We start from the raw sequence: 19,833 nt of genomic DNA, 5'->3' as shown, positions 1-19,833 counted from the left end.
TTGATTTAACTAGTCCATGTATCAATTTGAAAAACTTTTAAAGTTTTTGAAAATTTCCATGATTGATTTCTTGAAGAAATTGATGTTTTGAAAGCGTGTGCATATGTATTGTTGATGTAGGGTTAAAGGGAACAGAAGAAGGGGAATGAATATGGGACAAAAATAAATCATTGTGTATAGAATGAATATATATATATCGCATGTTTCTTGAACATGTAATGACCCAAAATTCGCGGGCATCGGAAAAGTATAATATCGGGCCTCCGTCTTTGTAATTTGAGTTCAGAAATAATTATTAGAAATATTTACTAGACTAGTTGTGTGTTTAATTAGGTTTTAGATAGGTGAATTTAGCTTAATTATGAGTAATTAGCAAAAGGATTAAATTGCAATAGAAGTGAAAGTTTAATTATAGATTAAAAGAAAATAATAGGGACTAAATAGGCAATTATGCCAATTGCTAAATTTGAGGCAGCATAAGTATAAAAATCTGAGATTTTTATGTGTTAAAATATGTATATTATATATATATTCTTAATAAATAAGTATATAATAAATTAATTATATTATATTATATTATTATTATATAAAAGAAATAAATCAAATGGTGCCAAATGTATGGTAATAAAGTTGTACAAATGTAATAAAATATGTATATACACTTGTATTATAGTTAAAAGATATTAATTAATTAAATGATTATTAATAAATTATATTAATATAATATAAAGTAAATGAAATAAAAGGAAATAAAACAAAGCAAAAGAAAAGAAAGAAACAGAATAGAAAGGACGAAACAGAGAAGAAACAGGGGAGAAAGAAGAAAAAGAAGAAAATAGGGAAAATAGGGTTTATGTTGAATAAATGCTGGAATTGAGGGTTTATTTGATAGAAATTTTGATTGGAATTGATAAGGGATTAAATTGTAAAAGAAACTATAAATTTTATGTTTTAGGGACTAAATTGAGGGAAATCCGAAATTAGGAAAATATGTTGAAATTTTGATAGTTAAATTTGAGTTTGGATGGAATTTGAATAGAAATAGAGTGTGAATTGAGTTAGGAAAGTAAGTGAATTTAGTTAGGATTAAATTGAGAATAAGGAAGAAATTGAATAGAAATTCAATTATTTATCATAATTAGTGCTGAAATTAATAGTATAAATTATTATTATTTTCGTAGCTAACAAAGAACCCGAGGCATCAGCATCAAAGGGAAAGGAGAAGATTATCAAGGAGTAAACTCGAGAAAATCACGGTTTGTATTACTATAATTCAAATTATTTATTTTTAAATGTTAAATTTTAATTTATGTGTTTAGTAAATGAAATGTGAGGTAAGTATTAATATTAGTATTAGTAATAGTATTATTATTATTATTATTATTATTATTATTATTATTATTATTATTATTATTATTATTATTATTATTATTATTAAGATGAGTGAGAATTAATTTGAATAGTTGATATGAATTAATATTTGAATTGTTTGTTGATTGAAAGTGGGAAGTGAATTTAAATCGAATAGTGACCGATATTAAATTGAATGGAAATGTATTGAATTGTGAAAATGTGTGAATTGCGGATTAATTATTGATTGAAAGGTGGAAAAATGATTGAATTGAAAATGTGAGAAATTGCGATTGAATTGGGATTATATGTGATTTAAATACCCTATTAACTAGTCGGGCTGAGTCGGATATAGTTGGCATGCCATAGGATTGGAAGAGTTCAAGGATACTTTGACCTCGAGTCGATGAGACACTGGGTGTCACTATATTTCTTTGGATAGATTCGATGAGGTACTGGGTACCAACTTTCTTCGGCTTTGCCGATGAGACACTAGGTGTCAACTATTGCTTCGAACTATCCGATGAGGCACTGGGTGCCATTCTGGTGTGTTTGGTTGGATCCGTGTATTCGCCAAAGTCCGAGTTTTGTTAATAGGGTAATTAATGAAATGACAAATCGAACGAGTTGATCAAGTGCTACTGAAATGAAATGAAAAAGTTGAATCGTGAATTGAAATGTGACATGAGATTGAGAAATGAACCCAAAATTCATGTTATGTCCAATTCCAAATTGTGGATGTATGATATTAATTGATGAATTATTATTATTGAAATATGAAATTGAAATTGAAATTTATATATATGATATATGCATTATATGTTTATTATTGTTATAATTTGAATTATGGGTCAATAGAAGTTAAAGGTCCCGGTTCAGCATCCAGATTAATCCCGACTTCAGCAAAACTTGGTGATGTATTTTTCCTTTGGTAAAGGTGGCATGTACATAGGATGTGTATAAAGATTATTATGTTTTAATATAAATGGTTAAAATGTTATTATTATAAGTTTAAGATTTATAATGAAAGAAATTTATCTATTTTGATTTATTTATTACTTTGTTAAATTTAAATTGATATTATGTAGATTGAGTTTGATTAGAAGTATTTAGAATAGAAAATGTGAATGTGAAATGAATTGGTTGATTTGGTTATATTTGGAAATGTTATGAATTTTAATTGCATGGGGTTGTATGTAAAAATAAGCCGAAGTGCTGCCGAAATTTTTAAAATATATATATTTTTAAAAGAAGAAATTTAAAAAAAATTGAATGAAGTCAATTAGTAAAATTTATATGAATTTATGACTCTTTTGTATATGTTTGTTAATTGTTTATGAATTATTTATAGATTATCTGATATGTCCGGTAATGCCTCGTAACCCTGTTCCGGCGACGGTTGGGATTAGGGGGTGTTACAGAACAAGTGTTTTTCTGCCAATACTTGAGGAATGAGTCATAGGATCTTATTTTCACGTGTTAAGATTCAGTGCTTAAGTCACATATCCTTTCATAATGCCCTTTTAGTTAGCATGATGATGGATTAGTATACTTCACAAGTGACAAATAATACATAGTAGGATTCCTATCAATAGCAAAGTGATAGGCCTTGATGGGGTAAATATCTGGTATGATTCCATTGAAGTAAGATGGAAAGGGGCTAGGCATATAACAAACACACATGGGATAGGGTTAATCATTTTAAGTAGTGAAGAGAAGTCTTACGCTCCACTAGATTTAATTAAGTGCGGTGGAGCATGCTCTTAAATTTAGAAATTTTGGCAACAAGCAGTCTACTCCACAGTAATTTTTGCGTGCGATGGAGCAACACGATTAAAAACCCTAAAAACAACGGTGACTGGATTTAAGAGAAAAAAATGATGAAAAGAGAGAGAAATCACTTGAAGGCTAAAGAATAAATCTCCTACATTAAGGAAAACTCCAAGCTTGTAAAGACAAGAAGAAAATGATATCTGGAGGGCTCCACGTAAATTCTATAACTATTTTTTTCTCTAGATTATTCTTTTTATTTTTTATTGATGCAAGTTTGTTCTGAATCTCTTTTTGCGTGGTTTTATCAACTTTTTATGAACTAAACTCTATTTTCTTAGAACAATGATGAATCTCATTTCTTAGTTAATTAATTTATTTCCTCTTCAATTGTTTTGATCTTTGTTAATTATTTATTCAATTTTGTGGTTATTTAACCTGCTTACCTGATCACTAAATTGCATTAAGTTGATAATCTTGATTTGTCTTAGAACAGAAAATTAAGGTTTAGATCTAGATTAAATAGATTAGGATTAATTCCGACGAACGAGTTAATTTGCGGCTAGGATAGTTAATTTGTTTTAAATATCGATTTCGGAGCCAATCAAATTTTTTATACAACATTCAATAATAATTTCTCTCATGGATCTTGAAATTGCAAAGGCACAAATTATCTATGCAGAGAGACTCAAATAATTCAATGTACTCAACTACAAGCGTAAGAACCTGAAAATTCATTTGCGTATGATGACGTTTACTCTATATTCGAGTAACATCACAAATTATTTATTCGCATGTGATATATGATCTTCTTATTTAGTATGATGCACTTATGCATGCTAATAAATCATGATCATTAAATAAACATGTATTAATATGTTTTATAATTGTTTAATGCAATTAATCACATTACGTGAATAATGTTTTTATATAGAGTAGTGACTAAATTTTGTAACATATATTGTACATAACATGAGAAAGAACCGAATAAATCAAATAAATTGTTGAGTAATTTTCTATCGTGTCTCATTAAAGGGGACAATCGAATATTTATGTACATGGTTATTGTTCATGGAATTGACGTTCTTAGTAGACTCTATGCATGCTGGACACGTGTACTGTTCTGGACTGCCTGTTGGGCTTCGTGGCCCCCTTGGGCATATGCGAGCTGAGACTGTGATCTCCCTTTGCGAGCACCTTATGGCATGTTTGAGCTGAGACAGCGAGCTATTCTACTAAAGTCGTCTACTTGGTCGATGCACTCCATTTCACGAGTAGGTTGGATTTATAGTCCTTAACTAGACTCATATATAAGTAATAAAGTGATTGTTCTGAACACTTTTGATTAGGGGTGAGCATTCGATCGAATCGAATAAAAAATTTTCGAGTTAATCGAGTTTTCGAATCTCATTTTATTATCCTAACTTTATTTGAAGTTTTCTCGAATCAAGTCGAGTGAGATGGAATTCGAATCGAATCGAATCGAATATATTTGTTCGAGTTAAATTTTAAAAAATAATTTTGAGTCCTTGTAACTATTGTCACCCATCGTAATAAAATTTGTCCACCTTAATCAATTTTTTTATTAACTTTCATCACCTCATAATTTATTTATTAATTTTTTATATATCGATTAGCTTCTTTGCTTACTTAGTTGTTTCAATTATCTTTAGATTCTTGTCACTATGTATTTTGGAATTAAATAATATATTAAATGTAAAAATATGATTTTTAATAAAAGTTATTTTAAAAATAAAATGTGAAATCGATACCAATATAAAATTTTAACACGAATATTTTATGGCATAATTAATAATTCAATTTTAATATAAATATTCAATATGACTAAACAATTCAATAATATAAATAATATAAAATGTGAAATTTAATTTAATAATATAAATAGTAGATATAAATAAAATTATTACTATTTATGTTTAGTGATTTTTGGATAATTTTGATTTTTTATTTGAGAGTAAAGGGTGAGAAGTAAAAGTTTAGGGGGAAAATAAAAAGTTTTTGGGAATAAAAGTTTGAGGGAAAGTAAATAGGGGGAGTAAAATTGTGGGGGAAAATAAAATGTTTTGAGGGTTTTTTGGAGTAAAATTTTGAGAAAAAGTAAATGGGAGAGTAAAATTTTGGTGAGAAATGGATTTTGGGTAGATTGGGGGGTTGGGAGGGGAGGGGAGGGGAGTAAAAGTTTTGGGGGAAAAGTGGGAAAGAGTAAAAGTTTTGAGGGAAAAGTAAAAAGGTTTAGGAGTTTAGGGTAAAAATGTAAAATATTATAGTTTAATATTTGAATTATTCGAATTATTCGAGTTATTCGAATTCGAAAACTCAACTCGATTCGAACTCGAAATTCGAAAAAGAAATTCGAGTTAATTCGAATAACTCGATTCGTTTAACTCGAAATTCGAATTTCTTTTCGATTTTTTCGAATCGAATCAAGTTTTGCTCACCCCTACTCTCGATGAGCTTGCTTTCCAAGTAGAGAAGTGGAATGACTGCTACAATCCTACGACTACCTATCATGTAGAAGTTGGAAAGACTTTGTGGTCTTCTTTCAATTCAAAAGTTCAAGCCTTGGTAACTTTTGAATATGTGCCGCTTAGATATCCAAAGAAAATTTTGTGTTTTATTTGAAAATAAGTGAGAGATTGTTGTATATAATATATATAAAGTATTTTCAAATAAAATATATTAATATATATATATATTGTGAAAAAGAAAGAAAGAAAAATGATATAAAATTAAATAGAAGTGTCTATATTTTAGTGGATGCAACTATTCATTCATAAATCTTTTTAAGGAAAAGGTTGTCTCTTTTAAAGAGATACATAGGTACCTTTTGATATTCTATATATAGCCACAACGATTGAAAATTGATAGTGGAATTGAGTTAATCAATTTCGAGTAAATATTTCTTTCTTTACTTTTGAGTGTTCTCTAGGTTTATTTTAATTTGTTGTAATAATTGAGTTCAATCACATTGTTCTAACTCAAGATGATAGGTATTGTATCTTGAAAATAGTGTTTTTTGATTATCTTGCACGACAAAGGGGAAATAAACTATTTTTCAGATAGATTCTTAGAAACGCATTGCTTTTACAAAATATCGATTTCAGATCTAACTAAATCTTTTTATACAAGAGCTGCTATTTGAGGCTTAGAAAAGAAAAAGTTGGTGGATGTATATAAAACCCAGGTTTCCTACTACAACAGTAGCAAAGAGGAGAGGGGGTGGTGGGATGGTAGGGTAAGGGGAGGAGGGAGGGATTTTTATTTTTATATTAATATAAAATTTAAATTTATTATTATATATTTTTTGAAAATATTTATGTATTTATATATATTTTTTGAATTTTTTAGAATTAAGATTAAATTGAGATCATTTGTAAATTTTTTTAGATTATGATTGAATCAATATAATATGCAAAAGTCAAGGGCTAAATTTATTATTATCTGATTTTTCAACTACCGCATCACCCTCTCATTAGTGCAATTAATAGAAATTTTTAAAAAAAATCTGGGTGACCAATTTAAAAAGATTCATAATTGAATGACTAACAAAGAAAATGACCCATAATTAGATGACTTATGGTGTAGTTAACCCAAAAACAAATTGGCGAACACATAATATGAAATGAACTGAGTGACCAAAAAAGAAAATGGTCCATATTTAGATGACTTATAGTGTAGTTTACCCAAAAAAAAACAGATGAATAATGAAATGCTACATGACAAACGCAGGGATGTTGAGGTCCTTTCATACGATGTGTAAAGGTCGTAGTCATTGGTTTCCTTAACAAACAAAATTGAATTTGAAGATTGGTCCATCTTGGGACTATTTGAAAATTTTGACCACTACTTTCTCACTAATTCGTCAATTTTTTGATTCCTTCAACACTTCGTATCTTACAAACTTACTCTCTTTTAAGATTTATTGCAAGAATACATTTATTTTCTCTCTACGCTAATGTTTTTTAAATTGGATCAACGGTTAAACCCATCAGATCATTGGTTTATTAGTTTGATTCGTTCGATTAAAAGAATAATCGATTTAACTATCGGTTTAACTAATTTTTTAGTCAGTTCAACTAATTCATATCGATTTTCGATTTAACTAGTCTAAAATTACTTTCCAAATTGATCTCCTACCAATTTCTGATACGATTGACTGGTTGAATCCAATTCAAAGAACACTGGTCTAAAAAATATCATAATATCCATTTATCCTATCTGGTTAAAATAAAACCCAGATAAGTTTTCCTCATTATAAAACAATTTTTGAAGTTTTATAAAATATTTGACTTTTTAAATAAAAAGTATACATTTGACTTTAATTAAAATTAAGTATTTTAAATTTATGATTAATTTAGTTATATATATTCATTGAATTAATTTTATGTAAAATTATTTAATTATCATTATTTAACAAGTTTTAATGAAAAAAAATGACATCAACTAAGGACTTGTTTGATAATTCATTGAAAGTATAAAATCAATTAAAATTAATATTTTCAATAATTTAATTTTTAAAACATATTTAATAATCCGTGATAAAAATAAAATCAAAGATATAATTTTATATAAAGAATTCTTTATCACTTAATTAAAGTAATAATTTGACCTTAAGCAATCTATCCCTAATACAATTATTCGTTATTTTATTTAATAAAAGAGTAATAAATTATTTTTAATTCAATTGGTATAAACTATTATATATTTACCAGAAATAAATCGAGATAACAGACAAATATTTATTAAAAAATTATATTTGTATATACCATACAAGTAATAAAAAAGTAATTAAAATTATTATTAATATTAATTACTTTTTATTTAAACTATTTATCATTTATAAATTTTTTAAAAAAATTATAAAAAAATTTCCACACAAAATTTAAGCATCAATGTGGAAAAAATACAGCTCAATCAGCATTAAGCCTAGAAGAACCAAATAAACGACGTTAAGTCTGGCCGTTAAAATGGACGGAGAGCTCCACGTTTTCTCAAATCCCAATGAGAAACGCCATCGGCGTCTATATCATTCTTGGTGGCTCGGGTTTACTGTTTCCTTTTCCAGTTTCTTCTTCCTATATATACATAATGACCAGCTAAAATGATTTCATAGATTCAGTTTCCGATTCCAAGTAAAACAGAGAACAGAGATAAAGAATATTTTTAATATGGGTGTTGATTTAGAGTCGATATCGGAGGCAACTTCAGGTGCCATAGGATCACTATTAAGCACAACGATTTTCTACCCTCTTGATACCTGCAAAACCAAGTATCAAGCCGAGGTTCAAGCCCATGGTCAACGAAAATACAGGTTACCCATTTCTTATTATTCTTTTCTTTGTTTGTTTTTACATGTTTTGTAATTCTGGGTTTATTTTTCTTTGTTGTGATCACTGATCATGATCCAGGAAATTGTAAATTTGGCTTCTTTGTTTGTCGGTGTGTGAATTCATGAGTTAATTTCTTTGTTAATATTTGGTATGTTGATTGATAGGTGAGGTTTCAAAGGATCAAAGTTATCTCTTCTCTTTATAATTTAAAGCTGTTACTTTTCATGGTATTTGTGTTTATGAATGAGTTAAAATTTTCTACTCATAATGTGGATTTGATTTGATTTCTTATTAATTAAGACAGAATATAACAATCCTAGCATAATGAGGTATATATGTTAATTGAATCGGATCATATGACCTTAATTTCATTTTCACCTTACCGTTTGTCGTGTCATATACTTGTCTTTGCATTTTTGTAGTTATTGATGTGGAAAATTGGCCTGGTGGGTTTCAGATGATGACCTGCTAATGGAGTAAGGAGAGTTCAGAGTTGACTCTGCCTAACTCTTTGGAGCTAGTCAATCACTGAGAAAGGAAATGGTGAAGTAGTGGAATAAGTTCAACGTTGTAGTAGACATCTAATGGAATTATCATCATTCCTGTTAGTATAATTGTCCGTATTAAGTCATCTAAGATCTTTCCAGAGGAGTTGAGAAATTGAAACTGTTTATTCCTATTTTATTGTTATGTGCTGCATATCAATGAATCCTCTGCACTGCTCGGCTCATTGGCAGTGCATCATGAAGTTCTTGGACCTCAATTTCTCATCTTATATAGGAATCTCTCTGATGTATTATGGGAAGCGGTATCTACCGGCCAAGTTCTTTCCTTATACCAGGGCCTAGGCACAAAAAACCTGCAGTCATTCATTGCACAATTTGTCTACTTCTATGGATATAGCTACTTCAAAAGACTGTACCTACAAAACAGTGGTTCCAAGTCTATTGGAACGAAAGTAAACTTGATTCTTGCCGCTGGAGCAGGGGCTTGCACTGCTATTGTCACTCAGGTGGGACATCGCTTGACAAGTTTCTTATGTTTCCATTTTGAATATATAAATGCTTCCAACTTCCATCCATCAAAGCAAAAGCTGTACCCGTTTATTGCATAGTACATTGAGATTGAATTTTATGATGTAAAATGTGGAATCCTCTCCTACAATGTGCAATTGTGAGACTGCCCTAGTACCATCTACAGTTCTACTCTCCTGGCAGAATTCCATGTGGTCTAAAAATATGGACTCCTTTCCTTCCATTGGTTGTTGCAAAGTAAAATTGTGCTCTTTTTTACTATTTCCATGTAAATGTTGAAAGGAATAGAAGGTGAAACTTTTTACGCCATTGAGCATTTTAGAATGCAACTATTGATCCTGAGAAATTTATTAGTTTAGTAAATCAAAGGGTATGACTTACCTCTTTTTACGAGTTAGAACAAATGTTCCTTTAGTTAAGAGAGGTGACCTAAATATGAAATCATAAACAACAATAATAATATTATTGTTTTATGACCATAGGTGGCAAAGATACTGATGTTGTTGCAATCACAGTTTCAATTATTTTTCTTTATTATGTGGAGTTCAATGTTGAATACTTGGTTTATCGATTTTGTAGCCCCTGGATACAGCCTCCTCAAGGATGCAGACAAGTGCCTTTGGAAAATCGAAAGGACTCTGGAAAACCCTCACAGAAGGCACTTTGAGTGATGCATTTGATGGCCTTGGCATCTCGCTTTTGCTGACCTCCAACCCTGCAATTCAGGTTCTACATTGTTTTGCCTCAAACCTTCACCTTTAAATCTTTCTTGTTATCTTTATCATAACTAAGGCTAGAAATATGTTAAACTGCAGTATACAGTTTTTGATCAACTGAAACAACGACTACTCAAGCAAAAATTGAAGAAAGCGGACCATGATTCATCCCCAGTAGTTCTATCTGCCTTCACGGCTTTCTTGTTAGGTGCAATATCAAAGAGTATCGCAACCTTTTTAACTTATCCAGCAATCAGGTGCATAGCCCCTCTCTCGAATTGTCGCATTATAGAAGCATGATGCATTTTTTACTAGATGGAAGTAACATTATGCATGCATACTCCATGCAGGTGTAAGGTAATGATTCAAGCTGCAGATCCAGAAGATGATGACGACGACGATAAAACTAAGAGAGCTCAATCGAAATCCCGCAAAACAGTGCCAGGAGTTGTCAGTGCTATCTGGAGAAGAGAAGGGATTCTCGGGTTTTTCAAGGGATTAGATGCACAGATCACGAAGACCGTGTTAAGCTCAGCTTTGCTTCTGATGATCAAAGAGAAAATCACAGCCACCACTTGGGTTCTTATACTTGCTATCCGGAGGTCTCTATTGCTCAGAAATGGGAGATTAAAAAACGTGTGAAAAGAATAATATCAGCTGTTATTTGGAGATAAATGAATAATGCATCATTTGAACACAAATCATTTGTATTTCATAGAGTGAGGTTCTGAATTCTTTGAAGCTTTATCTTCCAAATAATAAGTTGGTATCTGATGCAGGAATGCAATGCAAAGATACCCACTGTAGTTATATATTTGTATAATATACTCTGCCTTTTCTGTTACAATGATATTTTAGCCTTATTTTTCGATAAATTATTTCAGTCCTATCAAGCCCTCACCGTGAATAATAACATCATATATCATTATTAAATTAACAAAAGAAAATAAAATTTGTAAATAAATACGAATAATTTTATTTAAATATCATTAAACATTAATTATAACTATTATAAATAAATATTAATAACTTTCGGATTTAGGATATTGGGCTGAAGGGTTTAGAGTCTTGAGTTTAGGGTTTTAGTATTTATTTATAAATCCTCTACTGATTTTTATTTTATTTAATGATGAGTGTCATGTTATTATTCACCGATGATATAAGAAATTTATACATCAACAGTGCATCAAATATTATCCCTATTACTTTAGGTTATTTAATTTCTTTAGAAAAAGTAATTAAAAGAACTAAGATATTTACTATTATTTAAACCCCTGACTGAGTTGTTGACACGAGTCAATTGGACACCAATTCGGTTAGGGAAATTATGAAACTATTCTTTTGTATTTAAGATAAGTGATATTATTTAATGGTACTTTAGCCTTTATATAAAACCTATATAAAAAAAATACATATAGTAGGATTTTAACCCATGTCATTTACATCAATAAATCTTTAACTTTTCCATTAAACCAAAATTTTATTTTATTTTATTTGGTAAATAAAGGGGATAAGTTCAAAGAAACTTGTTACAGTATGCCTGTTAAAGACCTATAGCATCCGACACTTGGTGTAAATCATCTTCAAAGGCGGATCGAGCATGAGCAGGTATAACATCAAACATCGACAACCTGTTAAGCTCACTATTGACAGCTTTAACATACAATCTGCCAATCTATTATGGTCACGTGGAACATGTCGAAAATTGAGTTGTCAATCCTTTTTGCATAAATCATATATCGATTGCAGCTCTGAAATGTTACTATCAGCCATATTTTAATCTAATGTTTTCATTTAAATTGTATTATGCACATTTTATTGCCTCTATTGATTGTATATATATACATTAATAATGTCATTGATTGAGTTATGACAATACGAGGTCGTTATGTTAAGGTGGGGCCTAATAGTCTTTAGGGCCATGTTTACACTTCACACCTAAAAAGCAGGTTCTTGTTAAGGACGTTTGTTAAGCAGGTGGATTATCCTTGAAAGCAAGAGGTTCAAGTTTTTCAAAAAAACAAAAAAAACGAGTGATCCAGGTCCCTTATTTAAATTGAGAGCCAAATAGAAGGTAGGAATTCAAGAGGGCTAGTCACCGACCTGTCTATGTAAAGTCGAAGGATTGGTCATGGGCGTTTCTCAAGTGACCTATCATGCTGACATATACTCTAGCATTCAATATTGATTAGGTTATGTTTTCTCTAGCATTAAATATATACTCTTTGCTATCATCATTTGGTCTTTAACCAAGTAAAATAATTAATAAAAAGTACTACGCAATTTAATTAACTTTAGTAAAAATAATTTATAGCAAACACTATATAATTTAGTTAATTATTTATTTAAACAAGATTAGTAAAATAATATGTCATAAAATTAAATATTATTGTATACAAATAATTTTAGACAAACATACTTTTTTATTTTTTAAACAAATATATTAGTTTTTGTTTAATTTTTTAATAAATTTATGAAAATCATTAATAAAGTGAATAAGTGATGTAATCATGAAATATTTAACAAATTTAGAATTAGTTATATTAATGTTAATTAATTTTAAAAATATTTAATTTTAAAATAATATAAAAATTCATCATGGTTTGAATATTAATATTAATATTAATATTAATATTAATATATTATAATTTAAATAATATTATTAATAATTTCTTACAAGTTATTTATTATATATATAATTAAATTAACTTGCTTTAATGTAGAGGTGCTCATGGGCCGGGCGGCCCGGCCCGGCCCGACGACCGCCAAATATGGGAGGTTTGGGTAAAACATAGGCCGAAATATGGGCTTGGGCAAAAAAGAGGCCCGATTAAAAAAGCGGGCAGACCTCGAGCACAACTTTTTGGCCGGGCCCGCCCGGCGAATATAATAATTATTTTTATTTTTTAATTTTAAAATACTTTTATTAAATTTTTAAATTTTAAAATTTTTTAAAATACTTTTTAATTTTTTAAAATTTTAAAATATTTTAAAATACTTTTTAATTTTATTTTAATTTTTAAAATAATTTTTGGTATTTATTTAAAAAGGGCGGGCCGGGCCGGCTTATAATTTTTCCGGCCGGGCCTGGGCAAAATTCTAGGCCCATATTTCGGACCGGGCCGAAATTTTTCTGGGCTCGGCCCAAACCCGGCCCGGCCCGGCCCATGAGCACCTCAACTTTAATGTTAAATTATTAATATTCATTTTTTAATTTTATATTTATCTTTGCTTTACTTTAATCAATAAATATAATTAACTCTTATCATATTTGAAAAATATAAATTAAATAAATATTATTAATAAGTAATTTTATTAATTAATATTAATTAATATTACATCATTAAAATTAATTCAATTAAATAAAATATTAAAATAAAAAGATAATGTATTTAACATCAACTTTATATATAATCTATAAAATTATAAAGAAAATATTTAAACAAAAGGCATTGGATAATTTAAAATATTAAAAATAAGGAATAAAGGAGTAATTATCTAAATTATAAATAAGTGCTTTAAGCGAAGAGTGTCATGTGTCAAAAACTGTAATGTGAACATGACCATTTGTTAACCTTTATATTACTATAGTGTGTGTATATATATATATATATATGCATATATAAATACCATAAATTTTATCACACACGTATGTGTATGGCAACCACATATTTAAAACATATAGGTGTGTTTGAAAATAACATACAATAAATAATAAAAATGTATAGTTTGAAGGTATTTAATAATAATACATGAAATATATACGATGTTAAAATGAAAAGAATTAGATTAAATTGTGATACCAACTTAATTTGCAACATTATTAATAAGAAAATCTATCACATATGTATACGTGTGAAAACCACGTATTTAGAGCGAAATTTGTGTTTAAAATAACATACAATAAATAATGAAATGTACGGTTTGTAACTAATTAATAATAGGGTAATCTACAAAAATAGTCACTTTTGTTTATTTCAAGTTACATTTTAGTCACTTATGTTTTAAATGTTACGTTTTAGTCACTTATGTTATTATTTTGTTACGAAGTGATCACTCTACCGTTAAGTTCCGTTATCTCTCTAACGGTAATCCTATGTGGCAGTCTAACTAGATTTTAAATGCCAACTTGAATTTCTAAATGGGATGAAAATAGATTTTTAATTAAATAAATTTAATTAATTAAAATTTTTTAACCTAAACCTTAACTAAAAAATCTGTTCATCTCCTCTTTTTAATTTTTCTTCCGTTATTCTTTTTTTAGTTTTTTTTTTCATATGACTAGAAAAACCTTAACAAATTTTTCTACCTGTAATTGGTTGCACAATGGGCATGTTACTAATAACAATGAGAAGATGTCAAAATCTTTGGGTAACTTTTTCACAATTCGCCAGGTAAAGTTGGGGCTTATTATTTATGTGATTTCCCTTCCCTCTAGTTCTAGTTGCAGAAATTTTCTCATATGAGCTTCATTTTTTTTGTGTTTATGTGTTTTTTTCTAGATTACCCAGAGATATCATCCACTGGCTTTGCGGTACTTCTTGATAAATGCACACTATCGTTCTCCTCTCAATTACTCCGTTGTTCGGTTGGAAGGTGCATCGATGCTATTTTTACATATATCGGGTTTAAAGCTTATTTCATTGCTTTTACTTTGCACCGGCATATCTTGGTCGAATTGAGATGTCTTGGTACAGACGGTGATCCGCCTTTTAGGCTTAAAATTTGTTTGTCCGAATTGTGTAGGGCTGTATACTTGTAAGGTGTCATGGATGAGGAGCATGCCTCATTCCATTTCTTGGAGTTCACTTTATTTAATATTGGCTTCCTTTTACCACTTAATATTTCTTCTATAATTGATTAGATTTGCCTCTCCTTCAAAGTTAAAATTACTCAAAAGTGTGACCGAATTATTTTACGAGTTGACTGAGATCTTGAGTTTTTTTTAAATTTACATAGGCAACTGTACCTGGAGTTAGTTTAGATTCAAGTCATTTGGAAAAGTATCCTTACCTGCTTTGTAACACCCATTACCCGTATCCAACACCGGAATAGGGTACGAGGCATTACCAAAACACATACACTTGTAAACGTATTTAACCGAGTTATAAAATTTCATCAAAATTAAAACTTTCAAAATAATTAACATGTTTCTATAACTTTTCACAATATATCCTCAAAATATTATAATCATAATAATTAGGGCCTGCGAGACCCGATACATACTCATGCAATTTAATGCTTCATTTCCATTTCATTCAATTCGCAATTTCTCATGCTCATAATTTAAATCATATCACTAGCAATTTCCATTTAATTCACGTACAATTCAATGACATCAAATTCAAAACTAATACGTATTTACCATTTAACTCAATGTTTATTGATTATACCATTCAATAACACATTTATGAAATTCTCAATTTAGCAATGAAAATATCACTTTAGTTTGAATAACAACATCGTCTGATATAAATACACTACCACTTATCCATTTACTTTAATTCTTTTGGGCCCATTTGTCACTTACCATCCTTAATCAAATTAGGGAACGGTCACGGAAAATTGAGTACTTCACTTTCACTTTGCCATAGTATAACTATGGTCTTACGTATGATCACTTATCACTTGTCCCTGATCAGATAAGTGTAGCCACCTATCACTTTGTTTCTTGATCAGATAAGTGTAGTCACTTATCACTTTGTTTCTTGATCAGATAAGTGTAGCCACTTATCACTTTGTCTCTTGATCAGATAAGTGTAGCCACCTATCACTTTGTTTCTTGATCAGATAAGTGTAGCCACTTATCACTTTGTTTCTTGATCAGATAAGTGTAGCCACTTATCACTTTGTCTCTTGATCAGATAAGTGTAGCTAAAGCTATCACTTATCACTTTGTCTCTTGATCAGATAAGTATAGCCGAAGCTATCACTTATCACTTTTCACTTATCACTTGATCAGATAAGTGTAGCCGAAGCTATCACTTATCACTTTCCACTTGTCACTTGATCAGATAAGTGTAGCTAAAGCTACCACTTATCACTTTGTCACTTGATCAGAAGTACTCAAATCCGGCGTTCCGCTCAATTTGATCATTTATTCATATATCAGGCTTACCAACATGTGTTAATTCATAAACCATTCATGGTATTATTTCATGCCAAATCATATACTGAATATACCATACACACATACTATGAAACTTTATTTTCACACATGAGCTTAAACCATGACCAATAATGCACAAAAATAAGCATCATTCATATTTCATCGTTTATGAGTTATAATCAAACATATGACCATTTATACACGAATCATTCATATATTTCCCAATTTTCCTCCTCCTCCTCTCCATTCCACATCCTTAATGTGTATAACACACTTAAACAACATTAACCATAATTTCAATATTCACTAACATGTATATTCAAAGCTGTTTATCCGAGTCAGAGTCACTAAATTATTTTTATCTGGAGCTACAGAGCTCCAAATTAAGATCCGTTAATTTTCCCTGAAACCATACTCACATATCTTCATACCATAAAATTTTCATAATTTTTGGTTCAGCCAAATAGTACAGTTTATTCTTTAAAGTTTCCCCTGTTTCGCTGTCTGACAGTTCCGACCACTCTTCACTAAAAATTAATTATCTCATTGTACAGAATTCGGATGATGTTTTAGCTTGTTTCTTCTAAAAATAGACTCATTAACGATTCTAACCATATAAACTATAACTCATAATCATTTTTGTACAATTTTTAATGATTTTCCAAAGTCAGAACAGGGGAACCCGAATTCATTCTGACCTTGTCTCACAAAATCTATTATATCTCATGATTTACAATTCCATTGCTCACATCATTTCTTTTATAAGAAACTAGACTCAATAAGCTTTAGTTTCATATTTTATTCATCCTCTAATTCAATCTCTACAATTTTTGGTGATTTTTCAAAGTTACACTACTGCTGCTGTCCAAAACTGCTTTAGTGCAAAATGTTGATTTCCATTTTGCCCCAAATTTCACAGTTTATACAATTCGGTCCTTTCTCAATTAACCCCTCAATTAATCTAATTTTCTCAATTAGTACTTTACTAGACATTATAAGTTGTTACACAACTATTGAAATTCAGAATTTCCACATATAACTCTATCTTCAAACTCTTTTACTATTAGGTCCCAAACATTCACTTTCTATTCAATTCTTTCAATAAAATCAGCATATGAACAATTTAAAGCTCTAATTTCATGCTAAATCATCATATACTTCCAGCACATTTTCATATCAACTTTCAACTTCTTTCATAAAGTCAAAACTAATGAATTTAACAAGTGGGCCTAGTTGTAAAAGTCATAAAAATACAAAATTTCAAGAAATAGTCAAGAATTGAACTTAATTGTAATAAAAATATGAAGAACCAGCTTGAAGAAGCCCTTCCATGGTGTTTTAGCTGATGAGAATTCAGAAAATGAAGAGAAATCTAGATAATTCCACTTGGGTCCTAACTTTATTAAGCAAATTTTGCAATTTTCCAATTTTGCCCTTAATTCTCCTTACTTTCTTGCTGATTTCATGCCTCTGTTGTCCAGCCCAAATAGACCTTGGGTCTATTTTCCTTTAAGCCCTCTTCCTTTTATCATTTAAGCTATTTAATCATTTCCCAAAATTTTGCATTTGTTACAATTTAGTCCTTTTGTTCAATTAATTATCGAACTTTAAAATTTCTTAACGAAACTTTAATACTAACTTTTAACACTCCATAAATATTTATAAAAATATTTATGGCTCAGTTTAAAATCCCGAGGTCTTGATACCTCATTTCGATTCTAATTATTTTAATATTTATTTCTAGTGCACTATTCACTATTTCAAAAATTTTCCTAACTTCATATTTAACTTATACTTACTAAATTAATAATATTTTCTACCCATTTGTCGAATTTAGTGATCTCGAATCCCCGTTCCGACACCTCTGAAAATTCAAGCCATTACATTTTTTTTCGTCGGATTTGTGGTCCCGAAACCACTGTTCCGACTAAGCCTAAAATCGGGCTATTACAGTTGTACAGACTTTGAAAGATTGCCAAGATGCTCTATTGCAACTACAAGAAGAAATTCCCAATGATGGCAAACCAGCTCGGACTACTCCGGACGCCAAGAAATGCATTAGCAAGCTCATAATGAGTTCGGTGAAAATGTCGGATGATTTGAGCACTTCACTTATCTTGTTGGAGCCTTTCTAAAAGCGTTGAAGTTGGTAAACAATTTGTTGACCATGCTAAAGGTATTTGTTTATCTTTCAGAATGCTAGTAACTCTCTTTTATATAGATACACACACACATATATGTCTATGCCAAGGCCAATAACAATATATTTTCTCTTGTAATTTGACAGAAGAAGCAGCAAAAGCAACAAAGATTATTGGTAATTCAATTCCTTAAAGAGATCGAGAAAGGAGTTACGAAAGTTTTGGATGTTCTTGGATTGCAGCCACCTTGCTCTTATAATGAGGTGTCCGGGTTTACTTATTACACGATGTTAAGATTCATGCCTTCTGTAAAATTTTGAACACTAAAGATGATGAATTTCTTAATATTATAACGCTTGAAGTATGTATGATGTTAAAATAAAAAATTAGATTAAACTGCAAGTAAAATAAAATTTAAATACATGAATATATAATATTAAGAATATTAAATGAGTATAATTATTTATCATGGTATTTTTATCGATCTTAAGTTGGTGTTGAGTTAATTTATGGCACTATTTCAATCAACAATATTTTCAATATATATGGAGGTAATACGTATGCATAATAAAATTAAAATGTATAAAACTTCAAAATAAAGCTTGGTTGAGTGGTAAGTTTAAAATTAAACCAATGTATTTGACAATATAACTTATTTTAAATATGAAAGGATATTTTATAATTTCTCTAATCGAATTAGTATCCGATTGACTCGTGACATCAACTCAGTTAGAGACTTAAATAATAGTATGGATTTTTAATTTAAAATTTTAAAATACATGGTTAACTATATACAAATAAAATTTGATCAAAAAAATGGTAAATTATTAGAAAGTTTACATTTTGGTAACTCGACTTCTAAAAGTTACGAAATGATCACTGAGTTATTTGAAAGTTTTTTTTTTAAGTTGCTGAGTTGTTAAGGGTTTTTTAAAGTCAGATTAGCGAGCTCTAAGCGATGATTCGATAATCAGTATAATGGATCAGTACTCATTGATGAGTAGAAAAACATACATTAGATCCAAGTCGATTTGACAGTCAGTGCCAAACGATTAAAGAAAAAAGTTGTTCTGGATTTTGGTTCGTGAATTTGCGATCTTCAAAGCTATTTGTATTTTGATTAGCAAATTCGTAAAGTTCAAAACTGTTTTATAAAACGAAATTTAACTATAGAGAAAGAGGATATAAACTTTCAATTGTTACAAACGGTATAAACAAAAAAAATCATACAATGACGATTTAAACGACTTAAATAAAAAATTTTAAATAATTTAATATCCATATACTAACTTTTTAAAACCAAATGAATAAAGGCAAATCTTTCTACTGTAGTTTACCAAATATATATATACAAAAAAAAAA

General features: G+C 29.5%; 1 protein-coding gene across 1 annotated transcript; it reads left to right on the top strand.

The window, feature by feature from the left end:
• The first annotated feature begins 8,162 nt into the window (after window positions 1–8,162).
• Window positions 8,163–11,096, top strand: LOC105783857 (peroxisomal adenine nucleotide carrier 1). Its single transcript, XM_012609540.2, has 5 exons — window positions 8,163–8,452; window positions 9,252–9,483; window positions 10,085–10,231; window positions 10,321–10,478; window positions 10,572–11,096. The coding sequence occupies exons 1-5, from the start codon at window positions 8,310–8,312 to the stop codon at window positions 10,861–10,863; spliced, it is 972 nt and encodes a 323-aa protein (XP_012464994.1). The 5' UTR covers window positions 8,163–8,309; the 3' UTR covers window positions 10,864–11,096.
• Window positions 11,097–19,833: the final 8,737 nt, after the last annotated feature.

Source organism: Gossypium raimondii, chromosome 13, assembly GCF_025698545.1.
Source record: "Gossypium raimondii isolate GPD5lz chromosome 13, ASM2569854v1, whole genome shotgun sequence".
NCBI classification, from domain to species: Eukaryota; Viridiplantae; Streptophyta; class Magnoliopsida; order Malvales; family Malvaceae; genus Gossypium; species Gossypium raimondii.
This window is presented reverse-complemented; position numbering and strand designations above follow the sequence as displayed.

Coding starts and splice junctions, on each gene's coding strand:
- LOC105783857 (XM_012609540.2), top strand. CDS start 8,310: ATGGGTGTTGATTTAGAGTCGATATCGGAGGCAACTTCAGGTGCCATA. Junction 10,232..10,320: donor CCTCCAACCCTGCAATTCAG/GTTCTACATTGT, acceptor GTTAAACTGCAG/TATACAGTTTTTGATCAACT. Junction 10,479..10,571: donor TTAACTTATCCAGCAATCAG/GTGCATAGCCCC, acceptor TACTCCATGCAG/GTGTAAGGTAATGATTCAAG.